The sequence below is a fragment of the Poromitra crassiceps genome (assembly GCF_964638095.1).
Source record: "Poromitra crassiceps genome assembly, chromosome: 26".
In the NCBI taxonomy this organism is placed as follows: Eukaryota; Metazoa; Chordata; class Actinopteri; order Beryciformes; family Melamphaidae; genus Poromitra; species Poromitra crassiceps.
In genome coordinates this window covers 6,650,949-6,665,092 of record NC_139640.1, presented here as the reverse complement: position 1 = coordinate 6,665,092, position 14,144 = coordinate 6,650,949, and the positions used below count along the sequence as shown (strand labels likewise).

The window sequence follows — 14,144 nt, the reverse complement described above, 5'->3', positions numbered from 1 at the left end:
AGGCCACGCCCATCACGGGGGAAAAGCTCCGTTTATTTCCACACACCAGCGTCATTTTCCTTGAATTAAACATAGCTAAAAGCTGTTGTGTGGTGGGCTGCGCAGACAACAAATGTAAAAAATCACCAGTTAAAGTTTTTTTGTACTCCCGAGCAAAACAAGGAAGCCATTGGGAATTGGCGAGAAGAAAAATGTGGATCTAGCTGTCAAGGAAGTAAGTTGGAGTGTTCATCTTCCGTATATACGATCTTTTTGTGCAACACGCAACCATGCACGTGACATAGGAGAACGCCAGGATTGGAGGGGGGGTTTCTGTTTTCCCCCCGTCTTGGGCGTGGCTTCTGAATGTGAATGATGATGCGTTACGTAGTGTCTCTATCGCCTAATTTTCTTGCCGGTACTAAAATAACACAAGCGATTAGAATAGACAGGGTAGCTGAACATTTCTATGGTTTTGCTTTCATTCTGAAGACTAAAGCTGAAGTGTTCTTCTTGCATTCCTCATGACATGAAGGCCAGTCATGATGCTTCAACATGTAGGCCTAAGTAACAACATCATCATGGCTGCCAGGTAAAAACCGCTTACTTCCAACATCAAACTCAAACTAAACAAAACATAACTGCAAAGTATTTATATGCTTATACCAAGAAACAGGGGCGGACTGGGACCATAATTCAGGCCGGGCATTAGATACCATGCAGGCCAGGCCAACACACGTGGACAGAACAAAAATTTGGGCCGTTTGAAGCAAGATTTGGTAAATATAATGCTAACGTGATGTTACATGTTATGTTACCTATTTGTTCACTAATAGAATTCAACATTGCCTCGATAACTGCAAGTATAATATGAAGACGTAGAAACAAAAACATGCCTCTGTACAAAAGCTTCACAGCAAACTTAATTTGAGGAAGAGTGCAGTGTCCTGTCTTGGCTCGTCTGAGTTTAAATGCAAATACAAAAAAATCAAACTGCTTCATCTCCACTTTAAACTGTATTGTGCAGTCCTACTGATAATCCCATAAAGCACATTAATGTGAAAGCAATAAGCATATAGCCTACATGTTTCACTTTATGCTCTGAAATTGTAGCCTACCTGAAGGTTCCTGATTCTGATCAGTTCAACACCACCTCCAGCTCTGCAGGAGCACCTGCTGCAGTGCTAGTGCTGCTTCTGACTCCTTCTCCACTTTTGTGAAGAAAACCCCAAAAGCAATCCAACCCATACTTTCAGTTTAGCCACTACTGTTTACATTTGACCAATGGGATTTTTTATATAGCCTAATATAAATAAATAAATAAATACAAATTAGTGTTAATTTAATTTCTCTCAAATATTCTAGAGGCAATAGACAATTGTCTACCACTGATATTGTAGTTTAGGCCAAGACACAACATAGGCTCCTTGCTTTCCACCTCTCTGCACCTCTTTTCTTCTCCATTTTGGCACCATTGAACAGCAAGCCCCGCCCACCCGTGCTGGGGTCTCAGCAGCTTCTGACTGAAAAGTTAACTCATTCCTCCCTGCCTGCCTGCCTGCAATCTGCGCAACTAGGAACACGTATACATACTGGCCTGCTGTTCAGTGAGTGGCCTGGCCTGCACAAAAAAAAAAATGTGCAGGGCATGCCAGGCCAGGCCACCGGGCATCTGCCCGAAGCGCCCGATTATGCAGTCCGCGCCTGCCAAGAAAACACTTCAATATCAGAGCTTCTCTGATATTGTTAGTTACTTGTTAGTTACTTCCAAAATGTAATATACTACATATTACTAGTTACTTTCATTGTAAAGTAATGTTACTTTACAATATTACTGTCTGTGTAGAGTAACTCATTACTTATTACACTACTTTTGCATTACTTTCAACAAAATAACAGCAGTAGCAGAATGACATCGCCACCCTGGAACCATCCCGAAAAATAATTGAAACCGTCTTGAAGTCAGTGTAAACCGTCCAAAATTCTAAATGTTGAAAATTCCTTTTCCTTTGTTATTGTGATCGATAGTGGTTATTTGCATAAAAACACACAATTTGATTAGAAAATGATTGTATCTTTGTGTTTTTTTTTTTTTTTTACTCAATTTGTAACTTGTGTTACTGGACAAATTAACTGTTATAATATTACTGAAATTCTATTGGTAATACGTTATATTACTGAGTTACTGCTAAAAGTATATATTACATGTAATATGTTACTTTTGTAATGAGTCACCCCCAAGACTGCCAAAAAGGAACTGGTAATTTAACAAATCAATTCCAAACATGAAACATAATAAAAGTGTAGTTAGTGTGTTTTCACCTGACAGGACAGCAGAGCATCATCCTGACTACAGAATGATGCATCAGAACAGAGTAGAGAGGCCTGAGCCTGGGTCGCCCTCTAGCCATCATCAATCAACCAGGCAGTTAAAGGACAATTCCACCAAAGCTGACCTTTAGGTTATTATACAAAAATAGAAATGCTCTTTATATCCCAAGAACAACCTTACAGTCGATTTGATTGAAATTCCACTTTAAGCTGACCACAGCTAAAAAAGTATGAGGGATATGCTGGAACATCGGGCTTTTATGCTCCCGATGTGAAACAATAGACCCTTCTCACGGGGGCCATTTTGTGTCAAAAAGGTAGAATAAACACAGGTGCAAGAAAAACACTAATGAGGGTTTCCAACGTCCATGATTGGAATTTGGAAACCCTCATTAATGTTTTGCTTGCACCTGTGTTTATTCTGCCTTTTCGACACAAAATGGCCCCCGTGAAAAGGGTCTATACTGGGGGATGGCAGCAGGCGTTTGCTGCTGGCTTTTTACAGCAGCTTGCTGTTTTTCAGACTTCCCATACAGTAAAACTCCTTTATACCCAACATTCCTAATTTCAGCGTTTTCTTGCCCAAGACTTGACTTCAAATTTGTTATTTTCACCCGGCTTCAACCAACCACCTAAATTCACTGTTCTCAAGCCAGATCTCATTGAACTTGCACTTAGGCCTACCCATTTTAGATTCAAGTAATGTTCGCCCAAAACACTGCATAGGTTGAGGCGATGTCTCGTCATAGACGCTGGGTTAGCTGGCTCAGCCTGGCTGGGGGCGTGGTCAGGGTGGGGTAAATCCCCCGTTCTATCCATTCAGCAAAGTCAGAATTTAGCTGATAGCCCAGCCCAGGCAGACACGATCGGGGATTTAACCACTGCAGTAAATGCACATCTGAGCAGACGTCTTGTGTTCTGCTCTAGAACCCCCAAACATGTAGTTTAGAGCCGCAGCACCGTCCTTTGGTGAGTCAGCCCATTGAGATATATGGGCGGTTTTACCCCACTTGCGCGCCAGCCGTTTAACATTTTGTGGGCGTTCCCAGACATGCCGACTGTCTCTATGGCGACACACTAGCTGGGTGTGCGCCGATCAATTCTGACCCGGCTGCACAGTTTGCATTAGAGGTTATTGGTTCCATGTTGGTTTCATTTCGTAGTTTTGTTACAGATAAATAAAATGTTAACTTCTTAACCCAAACAATTTAAGTCCACACTTTAAGGCCTAAAATTCAGATTGGATTTTAGACTTTTTAGGGGCCCGCAGAAACCCAGGCCTCCATCGCATTTTCATCGTGACACAACAGACTCAGTCTTTTTTAAAGGACACGGTCAAGGCCAATCATTGTCTCAAACTGGTGTTATGAATAAAACTGTACAGCTGAGTGGAGTACTATGCATTCGTAATATGGTCGTATACAGCAAGGTTATAATAGTTTTGGATTTTTTCATTAGTTTTTATTTTTATTAGTTTTGACTTTTTGTTTTCAATTTCAGTTTAGTTTTCATTCGTTTTTAAGGTGGGGTTGATCATTTAGTTTATTTTTTATTTTTTGAAAATGCTTAGTTTTAGTTTAGTTTTTATTAGTTTCAGTGTTAGTTTGTCTTTTTTTGCTACTTTCCTCTTTTTTTGTAATATGGGGTGTTTGTCAGGGGTGAGATTCAAAAGGGTCATAAAATATGATAGATCTAGGAAAATAGATTTCATCTCCACTCAAAATATAGGCTTATTATGTATGAAATACTGTAAACTGACAAAGACTAAAACTAAGGACATTTTCTCTTCAATTTTATTTTATTTTAGTTAGTTTTGTAAACACACAATACCGTTTCAGTTAGTTATCGTTTTTTTGTAAAGCTCAGTTTTTATTTTTATTTCAGTTTATTTCATGTTTTTTCAATTCTAGTTTTCGTTTTTTTCGTTAGTTTTCGTTAACTATAATAACCTTGGTATACGGACAGAAATCAAGCCGTCTATTGACGTAAATGGCACTTGCAGAAAGGCTATTTCGTGAATAAAAGGATTTAAATGTCAAATATATGCAATCATTGGTTGATTTCCATGTGAAGGGCAATTTTAAGTGGTTTGTGCTGGTTTCTTTAAAACCGACTCCCTTGATTTCACACTCCATTAAGAATCAATTATCAGTCAAAGCCAGACATCTAAAAATAAAGAGCGCATTACATCCAAATGACTCATTACGCATCAAGACGACAGCAATGAGGAAAAAGTTATGAAGGATTTACTGTTGCCATTACAAACTTGTACAATCCATCAGGGGGAGAGGGAAAAGCACAGCTTGCAGATGATTTTCAAACCAGGTCACCTCTTGGTCCACTGTGCAGACCACAGGATTTCCCCACTTTCAAAATGTAAGGTAGTTTACGCGTGATTTCTAACCCCACATAGGATAAGCAATAACCACGCCCTGTGGCCCCGGGATTGGCCAGGAGCAACACTGGAGGGCACGCAGCCCAGCGATTTCATGAACCAACTGAATAGCTCTTGAGAACGGACAGCGATTTCGAGAGCAGACATTGAAATGAATTATGGTCATTGGTCACCTACCTTCCTTAGCATAGTAATAATAATAATAAGCATAATAATTGTAATCTACACAATGTACACAATCTACAAAAACATGCAACGGTGTTGTGTTCACGTTCATAGCTCATAAAATATAATGTATCATATCGTTAATTTCAAGCTCAATTCTTACCCAGAGAAAAGGTACAGCACTGAAAATGTAACAAGCAATAGTTTTTTAAACATCTTTATTTTAAAAGATGAAAAACCCCAGGTGCTTTAGTCCCAAGCTTCAATGCTCCTGGCCAATCCCGGCACCACAGGGCGTGGTTATTGCTCATCCTATGTGGGGTTAGAAATCACGCGTAGTTTACATGATGCTGTGACCGTTTCATGACCACTTTAAACAATGCTACTGTAACCATCGCTGGTAATGAGAGTTAAGATGCATATCATTAGGCAGCCAGACATGCATGAAATCATAAAAGCAGACATCTGGCAATCCCCCCCCCCCCCCCCCCCCCCCAAAAAAGAAAAATTCTCCACTCCAATAAATAGAATTCAAATCTGTAATTATATTCTATATTATGCAATCTTCCATCCCTTTCCATTAGCGGATTTAAAAAAAGGACTAACTTTCTTCAAACAAGACAAAAGACTAGTGGCCTGTTTGCTTGACCTAACAACTGTTACCATAATCCAAAAATAAAAACTCAAACTACTTCCTGAGTTAAGTCGCACTGCTTTGACAATAGAACATGTATCATCATCACGTTTTAATTTACTAATGCAAAAAACAAGTGTGACCTTCCATGTTTCTGAATAAAACTGATGAAGATGGAAGAGAAATTTGAATAAGTTTGAAGTTCCCACAAACTTCTCACCTTAAAAGCATGGCTTTACCGATTATAAACCCACTTTGTATCATTATAATCTCGGTAATATAAACACATGGGCGGTGTTGACCTTCTCTCTCTGTTTTCCTCAAGAGAAAAATCCTCCTTTTGTCTGCCTGCAGAAACTCCGCCCCCACCAGCTGCAAGTCATTAAGGCTTTTTAAGGCTCTCTATGCAATTCTCCATGGATGCGCGGGATACTTAAAAAATAAAAATAAACAATAACAGGCGCCCTCGGAGCAGATTTCGCATCTCGAGCAGTACCGGTACTTCTGCTGCGACGAAAAACTTGTGACGTAAAAACACATCACAACAGAGCGTTTTTTTCCCCAGGAGGAAATGCACCATTATTGACTCATTAGTTAGCTTTTGAACTAGCAAATATGTTGTTTTTGCATTGATAAATTACAAACTATTACCAAAATTATAATCCATTTTAATTTTCTGTAGATCAACCGACGATTTGATGGACTTGTTTCAGCCGTAGGTTCCGGGCCAGTTTGTGGATTTGCAGTAACTCGGGACAGAGCGTAGAGGAGATTGAAGGCAAATTGGGCAACCTGTCGGCGATGACGACTCTTTGTAACAGCATCCTGAGGGCTACAATTCGATTCGATTACGATTATCGATGCATCTTAAATCGATGCATCACTTTTTTCCCCAATACATGATTTATTTTTTCTCACTTTCTTTTTTCTCACTGTGTGGCTACTTTTAAAATAAAAGTGCGTTTTGGAATTGCATTGTATTATTATCCATAATTAAAATAAACAACTGCATGTACTATTATATTTGATTTGATTATTAAAAAATTAAAAAATAAATAATCGATTTTTGACATTTGTGAATCGATGCAGAATCGTGCACGTCCGCATCGCGATGCATCTTATAATCGATTATTTTTGACACCCCTAATACAAAGTGGGTTGATAATCGGTAAAGCCATCCTTTAACCCATTGATACCTGATGCAGCATTTGTGTGTGTATTCCTTCAAGACCGCGAACCGCGTCACGCGGTCTTAAAGGGATACACACACAAATGCTGCATCAGGTATCAATGGGTTAAGGGACAATTAGAAAGGCAGAAAATGCGGTCATCCAAAAAACGAAACGGTCTTCATTCCTCAAAGCAGCCACCAGAACAATGTCAACCACAGGAGAAACGAGGCTCGTTTCAGACTTCCCTGCCTATCCAGCGTTCCCGGAGAACACACACTCTTCCATGTGAACATCTTGAAGAAGCCCTGGGTCAAAGCTGGCTGTGCGTCTCAGCGTCAGATATGGAGTGTGGAGAGGTCAAAGGTCATTCCTCTGCAGGGTTCTCTGACAGTCCGTATTTGCGCTCCAGCACGTCGACCGTTGCAGACAGAGCACTGAAAAGAGAATCAAGGTCATTGTCTTTCAATGGAAACTGTCTCAATAAACAGGCGTGTCACGGTCAAGAAAGGGTTTTTTGGGGTGAGTCATGCATTCATTCAGTCAGGAATGGTCAGTCAGGAATGGATAACGGATATGATGTCATCAGTGATGTCATCATCAGTGATGATGTCATCCTTCCTGGCTGAGGCTATAGTTCAGTGATGATGTCATCCGCGATGATGTCATCCGCAGTGTCAAGCTTGTATTATGCTCACCCTGCCGTGAATGGCGCGGGGGTGGAGCGAGGGCCGGGCGCGTCAAATTACATAAATTTGTTGGGCGTGGTTATTCGCTACCTCCATAGGGCGCCCACCGTGTGGCTGATTTATTTTCTAACAGCGCGAGCAGCGCACGGCTTCTCTCCAAACATGGCCGCTTTCAAGCCACTGAGCCCTGAACACTGAGCTGTGTTTTCCCCACATTTCTTGACCCATGTGGTAGGCTATAAACTTTGATTAGCAACTGTTCGTTTTTAGTCATTTCACCAAGTATATGTGTTGTGTTGAGAGCATGATTGAGAGAGATTAAAAGCAGCACAGAGTAGGCTATCAGGGCTGAGAACTAAAACGGCTTTCGGTAAAAACAAGTTTGGTGATTCATTCATGTGCTGATGTGGGGTCGTTTGAGAGTGAAAGTGCACTCACATAATAGTGTTTCATTGCGACTTTTCACTGTTCTCACTATTACCATTGTACAATACATGCTGATCACTTGGCTGATCACTTGGGAGTATAATAGCATCTGCCCCAGCGCGAGGTCCGCACGGTGACTCGGGGAGCTCCACCCCCACGGAGCTTGCTCGAGTATAATGAGCCCTTTACACAGCTGAACATCTGCCAGAGATTGACGATATTGAAAACATATTTAAACCTGCCAAACTTGGGCTGTTGAAAGACGTAGTTTCCTCGAATGGGCTTGAGTTGCATGTGGTCGCCTGGTTGCTACATGACGAACGTGGTCCTGCGCTGAAGTTAGCCATGTTTTCCCTCAGACCCCACCCAGAAGCATGCAAACACAATGCAATACGCCTATTCCACACATATTTTTTATCAGTGTACACAAACTTTAATTGTGACGGTCTGCCACAATATCAGGCACGGCCATGACAAACTGGCTCTCATGGAACCAGTGAAAGCCAACGGTCTACCAGAACGTGGAACCTGAACTCACCAGCCAGGCCTGATGACACGGTATTTGCCAAGTACTGATAGGTCGACCACTGTTGACCCCAGGCGGCTCTGGTCTCCTATTGGTCCACCATCCACCACCACTGCTAGCTTGGGCCAGAGGTCCTGGAACTCCTGCAAACACAGCAGCATTGATAGATAATACACTTTATCAGTAATATATACACTTTATCAGTAATACTTTACAATAAGGGGACATTAATTAATGGTTTGTTAATACTTAATAAGCATTAACTAACCTGTGCTTAACGGTTAGTTAATGCTTGAAGAGATACTCAACCTGCTTAACATTTAATGTACCCTTAGGGGACATTCATAACAAAAGCGTTTTTGGAGCTGCCAGCATCTTTCTGCAATTCATTCTCTATGTAATGACGCGCTAGACGTGCTCCTCTTTTAATGAACGCACCTGGTGTTTCAGTGTTGGTGGCGTCTGTTGTTTTTGGAGGAGCGCTGTGGAGCGTTTTAAAGCTGAAAAAAGTTGAACATTAGAGGAAAAGCTCCCTGATCGTCTTTTCCTCTCGTCCTACCTTTTCTCCTCCCGAGGGATCCTCCAACCTCGGCTTCTGCCAGAATTGGCAATAATCTGGCTTTGATGTTGACAGTGAACAACATCAAACAGACAAAACCAGCAGGCTACCATCCTTGTGGTCGTTGTGTTCTGATCTGTACTACACGCGACTACATGGGAAAACAAACGGAGCAGAAAAAACCCACTCCGTGCGCTGTGTTTTGTGCACAATGGAAGCGCTCTCAACATGATTTTCATAGCGTTCTGACTGAAAAAAGCGCTTTTGGTGTGAATGTCCCCTTATTGTAAACTTTTACCACTTTATCTAAAAATACACCGGTCTTATCAGCCTAAATCACAAAGTGGAGTTGCAACAGAGAATTTAGACACTAGATTTTCCTTGATTAATTACATTCGTTTATTTTCACTTACATGCACGGCCACAGTGCTGCTGTGTGTGCTGATGTTGGCACTGGTTAGTGCAAGTGCCTCACCACACATCTGGCAGAGGCGCCTCATCAAAGCATGGTCTGGTATACGAACCCCTACTAGCTGCAGGAGACATATGGACAACAGCTGATAGACAATCCACTTTTTTTTTTTTTTTTTTACAAAAATCAGAAATGAAAAATCATGTTCTTTGAGTCTTCAATATGTCTGCAGTCACTAAAGTAAATAATAAATGCTTTGGTATATGTGGCTGACTTTTCAAATTTGGAAGAACATGAATTTTTTGAATACAAGTCTCCAAGGCAGGTAAGGACTCAGAAACGTGGACTGACCGGAGTGAAGGGGTTGAGGTCTGTGTTCAGTATCTCAGACCTTTCAAACACCAGTGTGACTGGACCAGGCAGCAGGTCACCTAGAAGCTCTTTCTTCACCTTCACCTTACAGTACCTGCACGGTGACCAAAGCAAAACAGACGACATTCAAGTTGAGCTGTGCTGGGGTTGAGCTGCATAGGGATGCATTATGAAACAATAAAATCCATCCAAAACAGTCTGATGTTCAATGCGTTGCGTTATTTTTGTGATGAAATGTTGTAATCCCCCCCCCCCGTCCCCCCCGATTTTTCCTAATCACACTTTTTATCCCCCATTAGTGCTAATTTTAATTTATTTATCCTGGTTGCTACTCCACCCTCTGTCGATCTGGGGAGAGCCGAAACTGGCTCCATGCTTCCTCCGAGACATGGGCAGTTAGCCAGCCGCTTCTTTTCACCTGACAGGGGAAGCTTCACCGGTAGGACATAGCACGTGGGAGGATCACGCTATTCCAACCAGTTCCCCTCCCTCTGAACAGGCGCCCTTAACGACCAGAGGAGGAACCACATTAGCAACCAGGATATTGCATGTTTTGGTGAAGGGGGTTCCTATATGAAGGAAACCCCCGGGAGGCACGGGGAGAACATGCAAACTCCACACAGAAAAGCCCTTTTGACGACCCCACCCGGGCAGTGGGCACTCGAGGACATGCGGACGAGCACGCATTCCTTCAGCGTTCACAGCGTCCCAGGTGGGAATCGAACCCAGGACCTTCGAGCTGTGAGGCGACATCACTTACCACTGCACCACCGTACCCCCCAGAAATGTTGTAATTTAACATTCTGCTGCACTTGCACTCCCTCAATCCTGCTTCATCATCTACTAGTGATTTCCTACATTTCCCAGAATTCTAACAACCCCCATTGAACGTACCTGAACTTGTTTGTCTGTGAGAGCAGGCGCACCCCTGACTCCAAACACACGTGTTGTGGCTGTGTTGCATTCTGGTCTAATGAGGCTACTGTCAAAACCTGACATTTACTACTGATGTTTTGGAGCTACAACATTTTCTGTACTCAAATTCCACTGTAGCTGCACTGGAACTTTCAAAATGATATTGTGTCTACTACACATACCATACAGGGAAATGTGAGCTGAAATGCAAAACAAATTAAACGATTAAACATTAAACCAATGGCTATTTTAGTTATTATTATTATTATTATTTTGAACTGTGTTAAAGTGCTTTAGTGTGGGAGAGCATAGACTACCAATGAGTAGTCTGAAGCCAGACTGTCTCCTCTACATTCTGTGAATGCATCATACAGTCTGTACTTCAAGCTGGGAAAACTTGTCCAGAGTGGAAAGGGAAACTCGGGGAAAACAATGAGCAATGATAGGCGGATGTTCCGCCGAAAAGCAGGTGATTGGAGAAATACGAGCGGATGTCCCGCCTCCGTATTCCTCCAATCACGTGCATCGGTTCGAACTTCCTCCGGTCTGAAGCATGTTTTCCCCCCAACTTCCTTTGACCAGGCTCTCTTGAGACACTAACCAATGAGCAACACGGAGAGACTGAGAACTGAGTCTAGGCTCTAGAGCAGTGCTGACCAATTTGGGGCACGCGGGCCTCTGTTTGTTTTGGCCCGCCACGGATTTGGGGGAAAAAAGTTCCCAGTTATCAGATATATGCACTGATTGCAAAGGGTGGACGAGCTTTTTCATGTGGTGACTTTGTGAAACAGTGTCTGAATGTGGCTGCGGATATACTGTGTTCACTCCTGAGATTGCATCCCTGCAAATTGTCATGGCAAATTGTTTACAAAAGATGGACAATAAAGCCGATTTTCAAAGTACCTTGAGGATTTTTCAAGTTGTGAATTAAGTCAAATTTCTCTCTCGATTACAAAGGTGGAAAATACAACTGTTTTTAACTGGGTGTTTACTGATTAAATGTTTAAGCTCCCCACAAATGCAGATGTTTTTTTTTATATATATATAACCAATTGCAAATTATTACAATTACCAAACAGATCAAAAGTAGATTTATTATATTGAAATGTTATTTTAGATTTAGAATGTTCATTTTCTATAAAACACAATACATTTTAATGTAATTCCACAACGTTTATTTTTGGCCCTCGGCCCTCCACACCCAGATTGAGTTTTGGCCCTTCATGGGAAAGAATTTGGGCACCCCTGATCTAGAGAAAGCATGGTCTTCTTCTCAATTGGTTGATAACAAGTCCATACGTACTTATAGATGTCGTGAATTTCTCCAACACAGATGGCCAGCGGTTTCTGTCCATTTCGTCCTTTGATGTCGTACACCCTCCTGACGGCCTCGGGGCTCTGGGCCAGGCAAGCCAGCCCGTAGATGGTGTCGGTGGGGAGGGCCACCACCTGCCCCTCCTGCAGAGCCTTGACCGTACAACTCAGGATGTCAGCGCCATCTACAGTTCAAAAGCAAGCAGGGTCAGTGCTAGCCCCAAACGTGAACCCTCTACTGTACTGTCAGCGTCACACAGCGTTCGATTCGTCAATGAGTGGGAAACGCTGTTCAAAAAGCTCCCCTACCCATATCCGACGTCCGATTGCAGATCCGAAGATATGATAGTCCCCCTAGTGAAGGCAGTAATTTGACCGCCGCTGTTAAAATGATACTGCTGCATGAAACAACCATTTAGAAGCAGTCTTTGCACAGCCTGTACTGAATTTACAGCAGGGTGTGTTTGATCTCACTATCATGGTGCACCGCTTACACGCAGCGAGCAAACACATGCAGTCACACGGAGACGGCGGCTGTCAGTGATCAATGCAAATCCAGCGCACCTGGGAAGCAAAACATGTCATGAAATACTCAAACTCCCAAGGTTCCTGTCGGCACTAGGAAGCTTCTCCTGTCCTCAATACGGCACAGGCTGTGGAAAGACTGCTCCTAAACGGTTGTTTCACGCAGCAGTATCATTTTAACAGCGCCGGTCAAATTACTGGCTTCAGTAGGGGGGCTATCATATCTTTGGCTGTGCAATCGGACGTCGGATACGGGTAGGAGAGCTTTTTGAACAGCGTTTCCCACTCATTGACGAATCAAACGCTGTGTGACGCCGACTGCTGTACGAGAATATCGGAGTACAGTAGCAGGGTCACGTTATGGGGCTAGGTCAACGCCGGCAGCACCCACGACAAGGCAGATGTCAAAACCTTAAAGTCGAGGTGAACTGGAACGGAATGCACTAGCGTCGGAGACTGAAAACAAATTGAGAGGCGGACCATATACGGTGTCCACGATTTGATTGGACAATTCTGTCGACTGGCTTTGGCATTCGTCAATCATGGCGTGTTCCACCCCCAAATCGAGTGGGATTCAGCGTGTTGTCGTGCTACGCGAGTGGGATCCGCGGAGTACCAGGCAGCCAGCTGCTTCGTGCGGAGCGAGCGGACAATCCAATGCATGGGTGCTGCCCGCCCGCCTGGAATCTCTGAGGGGCGACCCCTGATTACCACGCTCTCAAGCGCGCGCCTTTATTGATTGACAGCTGCCATGTCGTGATATGATTGGTTGAAATGGGGTAGAAATTTGATAGTACTAGCGGTGACGTCAGCAAACTGTACATTACTGTTATCAATGAAATCTTGAAAAATGAACTTTTGATGTGGAAAAAGTGTGAAAAACTAAAGAAATTAGATTGTTGTGATTTTTTTGGCATACATTATTAAATAGGTGCACTGCATACCCAGGTATTTGAACTAAAAGAAAAGAAAAGTCATTTTTGGGTTCAGCTCGACTTTAAGATGTCACATGGGGGGTGGGTCCAGTCAATATTGGCGCATTTCATAACATACAATGTGGAAAAACAGGAAAATGATGCAACACACTGTAATGTTTACAATCTGTCGCATTTCTCTGCAACAAGGTAGGTACAGCGATTTTGGCAGCTGTTCTATCTATAATCTATAAATAGCACACATGTGTCCAAGCCCGTCACCTACTGTCACATGTGGCAGTATGTCAGTCTGCACCTTAGCTTTGTTGTGATTCACACACCTGTCTGTCCCTCATCCTGCCGAGCAGCAGACGGTCCATTGGAGGTCGGCGGCAACCAACGGAGAACTTTGGTCTTCAGCTCTTTGCACATGTCCACTGCCAGCTGATGGGCCGCGGCAGAACTGCCAGAACCTCTTGATCTTGATTTGATTAATTCAACTCCGATGTAATAAATGGACCTCATAAAACAAGGGTACTAACGTGACATACACTACGACACTACAGCATGTTGTCTGTCGCCTGCAGTGCGTCGCCTGCCTGATGATGATGAAATGACAAACAGGCGGATATTTCCGGGTTACGCCCACGAACGATGACGTCACTATTCTTAAAGGGGCAGGTTGAAGATGCGGCACAGCAAGTCATTTACGGTAAGATCATAGTCGATGGGCCAATGCTGCAATTTTCACATATCGGTACCACCCAATTTTGTAATTTTTGTCTTCCTACATGTCTCTATTATATTTTGGTATGATAA

General features: G+C 42.8%; 1 protein-coding gene across 1 annotated transcript; it reads right to left on the bottom strand.

Annotated features, from left to right (window-relative positions):
* Nucleotides 1-6,798: 6,798 nt before the first annotated feature.
* On the bottom strand, nt 6,799-13,831 carry LOC310798618 (threonylcarbamoyl-AMP synthase-like). Its single transcript, XM_083661161.1, has 6 exons — nt 13,667-13,831; nt 11,876-12,071; nt 9,637-9,751; nt 9,287-9,406; nt 8,327-8,457; nt 6,799-7,110 (listed from the first exon to the last, which is right to left on the bottom strand). The coding sequence occupies exons 1-6, from the start codon at nt 13,755-13,757 to the stop codon at nt 7,041-7,043; spliced, it is 723 nt and encodes a 240-aa protein (XP_083517287.1). The 5' UTR covers nt 13,758-13,831; the 3' UTR covers nt 6,799-7,040.
* Between the last annotated feature and the right edge of the window lie 313 nt (nt 13,832-14,144).